General features: G+C 37.9%; 1 protein-coding gene across 1 annotated transcript; it reads right to left on the bottom strand.

Moving 5' to 3' along the window:
* Window positions 1–2,852: 2,852 nt before the first annotated feature.
* Window positions 2,853–13,015, bottom strand: LOC140238542 (E3 ubiquitin-protein ligase MIB2-like). The gene is made up of 8 exons (XM_072318445.1): window positions 12,755–13,015; window positions 10,919–11,105; window positions 9,803–9,909; window positions 8,527–8,703; window positions 7,515–7,675; window positions 5,318–5,422; window positions 3,082–3,186; window positions 2,853–2,867 (listed from the first exon to the last, which is right to left on the bottom strand). The coding sequence occupies exons 1-8, from the start codon at window positions 12,981–12,983 to the stop codon at window positions 2,853–2,855; spliced, it is 1,086 nt and encodes a 361-aa protein (XP_072174546.1). The 5' UTR covers window positions 12,984–13,015.
* Window positions 13,016–14,044: the final 1,029 nt, after the last annotated feature.

Below are 14,044 nucleotides of genomic sequence, written 5' to 3'. Positions count from 1 at the left end.
CGCACTACGGACTGGACTGGAGTTTGGGTGATGCACTTTTAAAAGCTGGGACTGCATGGCCTAGAGTCTCCATATTGCTGAGACAACGTGCATGTGAGGTCAGACAAGTTATCGCGATAGCCATCTCGCGTTGGCAGTGAGAGTCGCGTGGTTACATCGTTAGTAGCGAGACTAGTGGACACGTCCAGAGACTTACAGAGGCCAGATCATGGTGATGTATGCATTCGATACACATTCGCATTTTAAGAGAGCAGAAGTATTTCAAAAGTCTGACGAACTTTCAAAGACTCGTAGTGAGAGGAGATACACTTCAATACACTGAGAGATATCTGCTTTGTACCTATTGATTGTGGTTGTGGTGGAACGTTCTGGTGGTTCATAAGTATGAACTACCGAAATTCCCAGATGTAACATTGGTCATTACTGAGTTGAATCATAATATGCATAATGTATTCAGGTCAAGTCTGTTTCAGGTAAATCAATGGAGAATGTGGCTTTAAAGTGTGATGATTGGGTTTAAGACCTAAGTGAGATTATGAAGTAAGATGTGGCAGTGATTCTGAGCCAGAATTTGCAAATTTTCAGGACAAGTCAATTCAGGACTGTCAATTGAGTTGTGGTAGCCCTGGTGGGTAGGCACGATATAGATAGTGGACGTGAAGAGATAGAGTTTTAGATGTCAGGTGAGATTAGGACCTGGACATTTTGGTAAATTTGGGTTGACTCAGAATCAGAGAGGTCGCACAGAGTCAAGTCAGCTCAGGACTTGCTGTGGACCAGGGTTAAAGCCAAACTTAATTGGTACAGCAATAGCATCTCATATGACCTGTATACATGAGACGGAATTTAAGCAAAGGGAAGTCAATTTGTGAATTAAGTTTGATTTTTTTTGTGAGAATAATTGAGGTTGGGTCAGTGACCTCGAGTGGAATGGTTTGAGGTTAAGACAGTGTCAACTCATGTGTTTAATCTCTAAAGGGGCGATGCACTTTTAAACAGTAAAAGTGAGATTTCGATAATGACTTTTGCATTGGTTTAATGTTTGGAATTTAGAGATTTGAATGGACGAGTTTGCTATAGAAATGGAGTGACCGGTCAAACAATCCTTTGTATGTGAATTGAACTTTATTGGAAATAACCCTTGAGAGGTAACTGTACATGGCATGTGTGAAGTTATCCTTATTTGAGTAAACCCACGTGACAAGGGGCACTTACTAGCTGAGGGTCTTGGCTAAGCATTTGGGTGACCTTTGACACATTTCCAATTGCTGCTGCTAAGTGGAACCGTTTGACGCCCGGCCCTAACTCTCCGTCCGAGTCGCTGGAGTCGCCCTTATCACTGTCAGAGGCCACTAACTTCTCCAGTAGCTTATGGAGATCGCTTCCACCGACACTCTCGCCTCCACCTGCGGCCGCCAGTAGTTTCAGAAGAGTGTCCCCACCCAGGCCTAAGGGGAAGAAGTGGGAGGATATCTATCATTATGTTTCGAGTGGACAGGAGCATAATTATGTGTTTGAGATGGGACGCACAAAATGAGTCTTTGGTACAGAGTATGAGAAAGTATACGTACTGCAACGTTGTGGGTTGCAGTACATGATGATAATAGGAAGGAAATATGAGGATTAGCCTCATCCCCCCCCCCCCAACACACACATCAGCACCACAAAAAACAAAAGGTATTGCAAGAACGCGTTAAAGCGCACACCCAACTGGCAGTTGTAATGTTTTATGATTTATTGTCTTAGAAAAAGGAAATAATATAGGGGGTTTCCACGCTTCTCAGTAATATTCTCGTAAATGTTGGTATACCTGGTGTTTAAGGTAAAGAACAAAATATTGACATTGAAGTATCATGATTACGTAGTGCAGTGGACTTCCGTCATAACGAAGTCCTCGGGACTCGACCGACAGTTTTCTTTCGTTATATCGAAATTTTGCTATAATATAACCGAACAACAATAAATACAAATATAGTGCGAGTAATGTTGGGGCCATCATTTTCACTTAGTTCGAAACTTGAATTTCATTATTACCGAGTTCGTTATAACGGGAGTGCACTGTAGCAGCAGCAGGTTAGTACAGTGCACTCCCGTTATAACGAACACGGTTACATGAGATTCTGGTTACAACGAAATAAAAATTCAGGCTGCAACATTATCGGCTCTATGTATTTTAATTGATTATTTGTTGTTCGGTTATAACGAAATTTTGATATAACGGAAGAAAACTGTCGGCCCGTAAATGAGGACTACATTATTACGGGAATCCAGTGTATTATACCTTTGAGAGTCGAAGTATCATCATCGTCATCGCTGTCACCCTTGGTGTAGGCGCTCTTCTGGACGACTTCGAGACAACATGGATGGAAATTCCATCGTCGCTGCTTCGTCCTCACAATTATATCCCCGTCTGTATCGACCTTCATCACTTTGGCAGATTTGCCAAGATCCTTGGGGTGTCGGGGTTTGAAGGAGTTGATAGTTAGATGGATATACAGATGGATAGAGAGATCGGTAGAGAGATACAGGAATATATAAAGTTAGAGATGGAAGAGAGAGAATAGAGAAAGTACGTTAGTGTTTGTGCTTGTGTGTGTGTATGGGGGGGGGAGCTTGCAATATTGATTTAAATGGTGTGTCATCGTGTTTCGCATTATACATAAACACGTGAAAGATTTTTTTTTTCAATGATTAAAATGAAAAGACCGCAAAATGTGCATGTTAAAATATTGTAAAAGATTCAACACGTAAACACTTAGTCTGAAAATACATGATATAAGCACACACCGAATTTAATTGCTACAAAAAGATAGAGCATAACAAACACATTTTATGTGATGTAAATCTCAGGGTCACCAACGTCTGGACTTCGTAAGGCAAGATCTTTCATGATCGTAACAATTTATCAGCAAATAGTCAATTTGCATCGTGAAAGTCTGCTCATTTTGCGTAGTATCATTATGCAAAATTGTGATCAATATCTTATAGTATCAAAAAGGAAAAGTCTATTATTTCGTCTTCTTAAAAAAAAAAATAATACCGAAACAAAGCAAAGAGGCAAACGTGCAAGCACATTAATACCTTTTTCATGTCGTCATTCCAGCCGCCGTGACCCGGAAGTAATCTCTTGAGTAATGCCTTGTCTGACTTGACGCGAACTTTGTCTCCTTTTTTGATATCTGGCACCTGCACAGTACAAAGCATTAATCATGGTTATAACTAAGTCACGTTTGATGTGCAGACACAAACAAAGATAGGCACATTTACATACGAACACACGATCGCACACTCACACACACAAACATATTATAAATATCTTTTTAAGAAGTATATTTTCCCATAGGGAGAATATTACGTCTGAAAACGAGGTATCTTAACCCTATTCTAACTGGGCTATTTGAGACCAAGTTTTTACTGAGGGGGGGTCAATTTGAGCCCCCCTTCAGATCTCGGCCGCCGATCGTGGGATCGCCGCGAAATTTTGCCTGAAGATAGAGGTGGATGTAAACTACAAGATAACATGGTCATACAATAGAAGAATATTGCCTTTCTATTTTTAATAAATTAATTATGCAAATTTGTGCATGAAATCATATTTTCACCTATAACTCCATTAAAAAGACTGGAAGATTGCTAAATTTTTGTGTCAGAATTCCTCAAGACACATCAAACAATTTTCTTGAAAAAAATTAGCACAATCGAAATCAATTTCTTTTGTTTTTTATTGTTTTGTTAATTTCTTATGTATTTTATTGTTTTTTCGACCTTTTGTTTTCTATTGTTTTTTTGCCAAAATTTGTTGCAGGCACTTTTTCAGGCTTATCTACACTAGAATTGATTAATTTCAATGGTTAAAAGATGAAATAATCTAATTTATATCAATTTAACCAAAAAAAAAAAAAAAAATTGCATTGGATTTGCACACGATATCATGAATTTGAGCTGTTATTTGGTTGACATGCATATGCAAAACATTATGTAACTTCAAAACGGTGTACCCGGACATCGCAAATTTGGTCTCAAAATATGCGGGAGACTTCAATGAAAAAAGTCGTGAAACGACGCGGCAAAATCTTTGCGCGTTGCGAAATCGTGGCGCGAAACGTCGAGGGGGGGGGGGTCAATTTGACCCCCCCCCCCCCAGTTAGAATAGGGTTAAGGGTAATTTGTTCCAAAGGGGAAAATTTTGATTCCCTTCAAGGTTTTACAACGTTTTTTCATCATTTTTTAAAATATCTTTTATCTATGGCCTCAGGACTACTCCACACTAGGGCAGAGATGTTATACATGTAGTGTGTATAGATAGCGGACTATACCATCAATACGATTTATGGGAGATTGGCAGGGATGCAAGAAATGGTTGTACGATATCTGTTTTTTTTTTTTTTTTTCTAAAAGAAGTCTGAGGTGTATTTTCTCATTAACACATATAATTTAGTGGTATAACATGCATTTTGCGCTCTTGTCAGTTCAATTCTGCATTGAGCGAGTATTTATGCATAATTTTTCAAAAAGGGCAATAGTTGCTTTTTTTCTAAATATTTCCATGCTTTTTATCAAAATTCCCCCAAAGTATCATTAATTCCGCATTTCCCCTTATGGCTGGAAATAGCGTTTATATACATATACAGTGCAGTGCAAGAGATAGTTCCCTTCCCAAACGTACGCGGTGCCTCACTGTGGGTAGCATATAGTGAAAGAAATTAGACTTGAGGCGGACATTGCTGTCGATGGATCCCTATATATATATATATATATATATATATATACCAAATTGTGTAATCATGTATTCTATATGACCCTATAGAGTTTCCAATGTACCTATAGTGTGAAGTATGCATAATATGTTATCAATATCGTTACGTCTTTACTTACTTTTTTTATGAATGGTTTCACCGAAACAAGTAAAGTAATATACACGTATATGTATGTATGTATATATATATATATATATATATATATATATATATATATATGTATATATACATACACGTGATTGTGTGTGTGTGTGTCTATGTGATAGCCTTCTTTAATATTTGGAAGGTACTATTCAATGGGAATTAAGCGAGAAGATACATGTACTATAAGCACTATTTGACCATCTCATTCCAAACATTGTCCAGCTATAACTGAGGCTGTTGTTGATAAAAGATTAATCCATAGTTCTTTATGCCTATCATGACATCCACGGTTTGTATATCAGAACAGTATAGCGCCGATCGGAAACGGAAAGGAGGCTGGCGGGTGGGATGGACTGAGTGTTTGCGCAGGAACACTAATATAAAGAGGGGGAGGGGGTCTCGGAGCTTTGACCTACCTTTTCCAAGATGGCTGCCGGAAGAATCTCCACCTGTCCGTCTTGGTACGCCACGTGAGCATCGGTTTGGGTTGTTCTTTGCACGAAACCAATTTTTCCAGTGACCTACATTACGGATTTCCGGAAAGGAATCATATCCATGCAATCATTACAAAGTCGAATGATACCCGCCCTTTTTTTCATGGCCTATACACTGTGTACAATAGTCATAGTGTATAGTGTCGTGTATTTTGCACTAAACGTTCCGTTAAATCTAGAGACTGAGTGCTTGTGTCATATACAGCCGTACTTGATAACATGTGTGATCATTTTATTCTCCTGCCTCATTATGCATTTTGTTATGCAAACTTTAAGTGCAATATATCAAGGTCACAAGGTGACCCTAACATAAAGTGGAGTCAGGCAAAGAAGGGATTAACGATTTATAAACAGCAGAAATGAAATTTTAAAGAAAAAAGTTCAAAGAGTTCTAAAAGTTGTCCATATTTTAACCAAATAATAACAGGGATTGTGAACACTTGTAAAAACTTTTGCAAATTTGCCGAAATAATGACGTCATCACATATTCTTCACAGATAGATGAGCAAGTCACTGTTGGGGTCTGTAGCAAGGCCCCTGTTCTCCTGAAAGTTCTCATTGAAGGCTCAGTGCATACTTAAGTAATTGTCGATAAGGATATGCATTTTTCTTTCAAAATTTTGTCAAATGGTGAAGTTAAAGTTACTCTTTACCATTGCCAGCAATGATATAAAAATGTTCGAGATATTACACTTGATGCATATAGGTCAGTTGTAAAATCACAAAACATCCTACCATGTAAACATTTCGCAATAAAGCCTTAATCATAAGGAAATATATCACTACTGTCCAACTTTCAATGTTTTGTTTTTCTTCTACGTTAAATTTTGATTAACTGCCTACTCTTCTTTTTTTATTTATTTATTTTTTGATTGTCGACAATTTATTGCAACCAACATGATTTGGCATTCCGCTTTATACTGCTTATGGTTTTTATGACTCGTTTGAGTTTTGTATAGGTCCATGTTATGTATTCATACGAATCTTTAATTGTGAATATTGAAATGAAATGAAATGAAATGAAATGAGATGAAATGAAATTTATTCATTCATATTCCACATCAGCACAGTGGACATTATCTCATAAATATACAGGGTAGAACACATAGTGGTCATTATATCATAACTATCAGAGTATAATATATACAAAATATCGTGATATTTTTTAGATAAAATTACAAAATGTACAAATGTGGAGGGGACTACTTAGGAGCACTGCTTGTTAAATGAAGTTCCCCTACAGATTACAGACAAAATAATATCAAAGATCAGGCGAAGTGGAATAACGAAAACACCATATTTGATTATATATTATTTATAAGGGCACAATAAATAAACTGTGCTTTGGATATACAATAAGTCATGTTAATGTTACAAAGTACAGGTTTATGTACAAAGTGTTTACAGTGTGCGTTATATACTATTAGAATAATGAATGAAACAGAAGATAACCTTCCGAGTATACTTAATGAAAGTACTTCTAGAAAACATTGGTTGAAATATACAAACATTTAATTACCATAAAACCATAATTACCATATTTTGTACTTGTTCGTGATCGTGTAGAAAGTTATCGGATTGAAGTCAATGCAGACACGTCTAGGTCCTCGGAATATACAAATAAAGACAGTCCCAGCGGTCGGGATGTATGTTTGTATGTATGTATGTGTGTGCGTATGAAGAGTTTGTTTGCAAAAACCGAAAGTCCATATTTGAAGATTTTGAAGTACGGTCCCTGTCATAAAGTACAAAATAATACCTTTTAAATGGTATAGGTCACTACATATAAAGGTATATTTTTGAAGTTATGGTCGAAAGAAGCAAAAACTTTCTTATTATTCTCTTTATTTTTCTTGACCTTTAATCGCAAATATCTCTATTCGGCAAATATGGACTTATCGGTTTTTGCGAACAAACTCTTCGTATGTGTTTGTATGTGTGTGTTTGTGTGTGTCTGCTCTATGTGAGCTGTGGAGAGGGACGTTGCTAGAGAATCATCAGCTTGTTCAGTGTTGTTAAACAAATGATAACGATACCAATGGACAATAATTAAACAATAACAATGGCAGAAAGGAAATTGCTTCAAAGACTTCGATTTTTCAGAAATTCGTGTTCTCACCTCTTTGACGTGCTTTTGGCTTTCTTTGGACAAGCCCATGTTCGACAGTGTGTCCGGCGAGGCCGTCATGGCAACCCGATCTCCGGGAACGAATTTCGTTCCCTTCAAATTGGATGCTCGTTTCGATCCTTTGTTTCCTTCTTCGGTGAATCCACCTTCTCCTGATAGTTAAGACGAGTATGTATTAAAAAAAAAAAATGTATTTTCCTTTTGCATTGATCACGGTGTGTGATGGTAATTATAGATTCAGGTGTACAGTGTACTTACAAAAACTTTGACACCTATCGAGACTAGTCACATCTAGAACACAACGGGATGGTAATCTGTACAATTTTATCTTTACAAATTTGCCTACTTTACAGAGAGATGCATAAAAATATATATACAATTTTTTCGTCTCTGTTCTGAAGTCTGAGAAGCTGACAAAGCATTTGTTTTCTCCTTAGAATGCACTATATATTTTAAAACATGCTGATTATTCACATTGTTACCATTATCGTGAAGGGAAATTTCTTTCAAAAGGATCAATGTGATATAGATAAGTTATATGATATACGGAAAAAGATATCGGAAGTTTCCAGCAAAAAAAAAAAAAAAACATTTTTTTTTTTCTTGTGGGCGTATAATTTCTATACTCTGTGGACCTTACGCGTCACTCGTTTTGTTTTGAGTTAGCTAACCATAGTTGTGCTCGTATTTTGGGTGTAAGCCTATTGCTTTATTTCGCTATCACTTTCTTGTGTCAACATTTGAAACCTGTTTCGGGCCCATTAATTTGTTGTTGTTGTTGTTGTTTGACAGTCTTTGACTGATGCACTTGACCGCATTATGGAATTACATGTGTAACTCTTTTGCAACTATAATTTTGTTTAGTGCACATTGTACAAAGATATGAAGAGACTAATTATACATTGAGAATCTGTTTTCATGGTTATTTCCAATAACAACTCTTTATCTGCACTTGAGATGATAAAATCACATTAGCATAAAGACAATCAGTGATGCGATATACCAAAGACCGGCAGGTGGTCCTTGTAGTAATGGCGGTTGTCTCCATCCGCGGTGCAAATCAACTCCGGGATGCTTTTCCCGCCAATTTGGCACTTGAACGTCCCCTTGTCTTGTCTCCATCTAACCTCAGCCACCCTTTCGTCGCCAGAACCATGGACACAGACGATATATCCTAGACCTATAATACCCAACATCGCAGAATCAAACGCAAGGGCAGAATATCGAAAAAAAAAAATAAATGAAGATGCGACGTAGTACACAACTGCATGTTGTTGTTAGTTGTTGTTGTTTTTTTTGCGACACATGGGGGTAACAGCCTGGTAAGTTCAGTTTACATGTCTTTCTTCACAACATTTAAGATCTGAAAAGATATCAACCGATTTAGAAATGGCATACCCGAATAATCAATCACACTCAGAATGCCAATAGGTATAAATACTGCAGAAGACATTTAGAAGGCAGAGAAAAAAAAATGAATGTTTCTTTGAGTTCCATTTGCCATCTCCTGGAAACCAGCTGTTGATGCATGACGTTATTGGAGTTGTCTGGAATTGCCTTCGTGCCCGAAACAATAAGAGCAAAAACTACGACACAAGCAAATTAACAAACTAACTGATACCTAATAACTGAATTAACGGCAAAATGAAGCATCAGAATAGAATTCACCGCGCAGGCATAGTCATAATCGGTGATAGGCTAAGTCAAACGATAACGATGTGTTTTCAATCATGTATCCGCTCCTGTGGTTTTTGAAGAAAAAAAAATATATTATTTTAGGAATATTTCTAATTACATTATTTAGTTTTATCGCAGGCAAACATGACATGATGATGACAAAAAAAAAAATGTTCGTATCACCCGCCAACGGAAAGAATGTGTCGCTATCAGTTACAAGAACTCAAATTGAGTAGAAGATAGAAAGAAAGAGCAGGGGGATCGGGAATCATAACCTCATATGCAACATGCCATGTATAGGTTATTGAACCATTAATAGGCATTTGTGATTTATTTTTTTTTAATCGTACAATTTTTTTCTACCGATTTTATTATTTTTTCTGCTCTGCCAATGAATCTATGTAGACTATTATCATTATGCCAATTTGTCACATAAATCATGTAATTATTTCACAATCACACCATCTTGTTTTCTTAAATTAAGATAATGTTGTTGCATAGCAAGATAGAAATCGACATTGAACAGACATACACTTGAGAGGGGCTTGCCCGAAAGAGAATGCTACTTTTAGATTATTACGTAATGTTATGAGTCTTCTTACCATCCTCCTTCTCTCCCTGCCAGAAGCGACTCCTCTTGACCGTTGCACCTTGGAACAGCCCCCTCATTGGTACCTTGGTTGCATTTCTACGTGAGGGAATCTGCACCCTGCGGGCAAGGTAAACGAATCGAACTGTATGACGCATATCATCTTTCCGCATCATGCCAAGCTAGATGATCGCTTGGAAAGTTGGCTAACATTTTTTTTTTTTTAATCGGGGAATAAAAAAAAACCAAAAAAACAAAAAAACACGAACGAAAAACCCCTTCCTGTAGTCCTCGGGATGTTTTTCAAAATGTTTCGACGTATTTTATAACCCCCTTTTTAATTTCTCAGAAATCGACACAGAAAGAGATAAAAACACCCCCTTATTTTTAGAAGAAATTTCCAAGTGAAAATTCAAATACACCCTCTTTGTGACAATTCTCGGGCCTAAAGACCATCTATTTTCGTCGCGCGAAAAGTATCCATTTGTACTGGAGATCTGGGGAACACGTATGCGTGTCTATGACCCCCCTCTAACAATGGCCAGCAAGGATTCCTCCTTGCTATGGCAACACTGAGATCAACCTGGACGATCTTAGAGACGCGCGCATTATACCAAGGAGCTTCATCGGTGATTTTCAGACTTTGACATAATAGCAACAAGTATAAATTGGTTATATTGGGTGCCGAGTTTCAGAATTTGTAGTGATTGCATGGGATGAGGAATATGAATGTTTTCAAAATGTATAAAAAATTGCAATGAGCAAGGATATGATGACTTGGCAGCCTCACTATACGAATGTAGTAGTATAGGGTTCAAGGAAGTAGAACAAAAGGAGAAAGCATGCATACATTTTACACAGGTGAACTTGTTAAGCACGAGGTATTTCAGTGGAATTACATAGGTACGTTTCTGAAATATGTGAAGCTCCTATGTCATCTTTGTTCAGTGTAATTTGTTTTGGGTTTTTCAGATTATTAATTTCTCTGCTCAAGGACCACAATAAATTCCACAAAGCTATACAAAGAGGTGTTGATTTATGTACTCCATGGTATACAATCAGACAAATCATCTTGAATGCCCCTTTAAATACTTTACAGGGGTGAACCCATTGTGTTGATGATACTTACGGGGGTGAACCCATTGTGTTGATGCGAACGAACGTATGGCCGTCGGCGACGTGTTCGTCGTTCATGTAGCACTCGGTGCAGAGGTCGAAATCACTGCACTGTGCGCACTTCCATCGTATCCCAGTAACGTAGCCAACTTGACTTAGCGTACACTTCCCATCACAAGTTACGCCACGATGTTGGACTCCTAGAATAAAACAGCAATTTTAGTGTAGGCGCTTTTATTCATGACGTTGCATTAAGAAACCTGTTACAGTATAATCACACAGGAATATCATAGGCCTCTTTGCCCTTTCTTTGTATTTTTATGTAGTTTGAATACAAGTAGTGTTTTATTAAAGGGAAGGTAAACCCAAAGAGCAATGTGGATTGAGTGAAAGCAGCAACATTAGTAGAACACATCAGTGAAAGTTTGAGAAAAATCGGACAGTCGATGCAAAAGTTATGAATTTTTAAAGTTTTGGTGTTGGAACCGCTGGATGAGGAGACTACTAGAGGATATGACGTATGAGTGGACAACAATACAAAGAAAATATAAAGGATATTCAACAAAAATTCACTTTTCTAGAATTATGAAAGAGCAGTGGACCAACCGCTTTCAGAAAGCAGGGGGAATAATTGCTACCCTTAACATATGTCAATATCAAGTTGATGGAATTTGTAATTTTCATGAAAAATGGATTTTTGTAGTATTTTCTGTATATTTTCTTGATATTGTAGTCCACTCATACGTCATAACCTCTAGTAGTCTCCTCATCCAGCGGTTCCAACACCAAAACTTTAAAAATTCATAACTTTTGCATCGATTGTCCGATTTTCTTCAAACTTTCACTAATGTGTTTTACTAATGTTGCTGCTTTCACTCAATCCACACTGTCCTTGGGGTTTATCTTCCCTTTAAAGGAAACCAAAACCCAAAGAACAATGTGGATCGAGTGAAAGCAGCAACATTAGTTAAAGTAAACACATCAGTGATATGTTAGTGGAAATCGGACAACCGACGCAAGTCTATGAATTTGTAAGTTTTGGTGTTGGAACCACTAGATCAGGAGACTACTAGAGTTCATGTTGAACAACAACTACAAAAGAAAATTCACTGCATGCTTTCACTTTTCTAGCGTACTGAAAGAGCACTTGACTAACCGTTTTCAGAAAGCAGAGGGAATTATCTTATACACTTAATCATGTCAGTATCAATGAAGTCGTTGGAATGTGTAATTTTCATGAAAATGATTTTTTTTTTTAAAAGGAATTCTCTTTGTATGTTCTCTATTATTGTTGTACATACATGACATTATGATTTCAGGTAGTCTCCTCATCCAGTGGTTCCAACACCAAAGCTGTAAAAATTCTCAACTTTTGCATCGATTGTCCAATTTATTTTCCTCGAACTTTCACTGATGTGTTCAATTAAATATTGCTGCTTTCACTCAATCCACATTGCTCTTTGGGTTTTGGTTTCCTTTAAAGTCGCGGGCAAAATAAGAAATTAACCAATATGGCGTGAGTACCCCTGTCTACGCGTAACATGAGCTAAGAGGACCAGGCCGTACTTTCAATCTGAACTTTCCAATTAACTATATTATTTCTGTTGTAACATGATAATATAATTTTGTTTATCTGTTGTCGGATTAATATGATTCAGATATGCCTAGTAGTCTGATTTGAAACGTTGATTTCTACTCCCTTCCCCTCTCAGATGAAAACAAAGCAAAACAAAGAAAAAACGACAACATTCAAAGCATAAAATTAATATGAAACTCTTCACCGCTGAACTGGCATCAAGATAAAAGTAAAATTCAAAATACTATGTGCACTTTATAGACAGTCACCTACCTGCACAGGCACTGTCCAGCAAAAGAAGATCGTGCTCGTTGACATTGTCGTCGCGTCCGATGCGATAGCGAGCGCGAGATCCGTAGTCCCACTGGACCACCGCCCAACCTTCAAAGCAGCCTTTCCCGATCTCTACTACGGTGCCTACGACGCCTTCACCCCCGTCCTGATCACCGTAGTCCCAGGTCGGACCGCGTACCACGCGGGAACCAACTCCCACTGCCGCCATATCATGCCCGAAAGAAACCCACAGCGCTGAATGCCAACCTCTTTACGGAGGTCAAATTGGCACAAATAACTTTGCAAGCGAAAGAGAATAAAATATCGAGTCTACTCTTTCTTGGACCTGCAACACAAGCATTACTCTTGACTGGAAAACAAACAAGCGATACGCGGATAACTGCGGAATTATACGTGCTACAACTGCTGTCTAACTTGTCATCTACACAACAAGGACTGTCCGTACCTTATCCGCGGTGTGCATCTAATCTCACCGCAGTACTGGCAACACACACCACGCATCTCCGCAGCCTCATGGAAACCCCACTGATATTGAGACTAGCGGGGAATCCCCGCCAGTAGACCAGTAAGCTGTTGCGCCAAAGCGGGACAAACGGGGAATCCCCACACCCGTTAGACGTACACAGAAACTGCGCTTGTTTGCAGTTAAGAGGCACACTGGTATACTAGACTGCGGGTGTCCTTCACAAAATAAATTAGTTTGCCTGAAGGTGTATGTAATAATACGTAGGCCTTATATGCGTAGATATCCCACAAAAACACGCACACACACACACACACACACACACACACACACAAATGAATAAGTAAGAACGAACCCAAGCAAAGAAGAGATAAAAATGATCACACGTGATGCAAACATGCTAAAAAAAAAAGAGAACAGAAATCGGCAACCTTATCATTGGAAAATGGAATGAGTTCAAGAGCCCCGTTTCATAAATTTGTTTGTAAAGTTACACATGACTTTCCGAACGACATTATATGAAGTGTCAGTATGTGGGCCACTTTGTTTTACTTACGTTTCAACAAAGTATGGCTGTATGTCAATATTTGATCTGCTTTGGGGCCAAAAATACACTTTCAACTAGAACGTGTGTTAAAATGTGAGAATAATCAGTATCATCTGTACAAATTTCAACATTGAAATTAACAATAATGAGGAAATATACTTGGCTTGTCATTTTTTTTTAAATTCAAGTCGTTCGTAAAGTCGTATGCAACTTTACGAACAGCTTTATAAAACGGGATCCAGACATGATTAGTGCCTGA

The sequence above is a fragment of the Diadema setosum genome, chromosome 15 (assembly GCF_964275005.1).
Source record: "Diadema setosum chromosome 15, eeDiaSeto1, whole genome shotgun sequence".
Classification (NCBI taxonomy): Eukaryota; Metazoa; Echinodermata; class Echinoidea; order Diadematoida; family Diadematidae; genus Diadema; species Diadema setosum.
The sequence above is the reverse complement of the archived record's forward strand: the minus strand, read 5'-3'. Positions and strand labels throughout refer to the sequence as shown.

What these genes read in the sequence shown, in the direction of transcription:
- LOC140238542 (XM_072318445.1), bottom strand. Translation starts at nt 12,983, where the DNA reads ATGGCGGCAGTGGGAGTTGGTTCCCGCGTGGTACGCGGTCCGACCTGG. An exon ending in AACACAATGGGTTCACCCCC is followed by an intron (nt 9,910 to 10,918) that starts GTAAGTATCATC and finishes CCTTGCCCGCAG; the next exon opens with GGTGCAGATTCCCTCACGTA. An exon ending in GCAGGGAGAGAAGGAGGATG is followed by an intron (nt 8,704 to 9,802) that starts GTAAGAAGACTC and finishes TGGGTATTATAG; the next exon opens with GTCTAGGATATATCGTCTGT.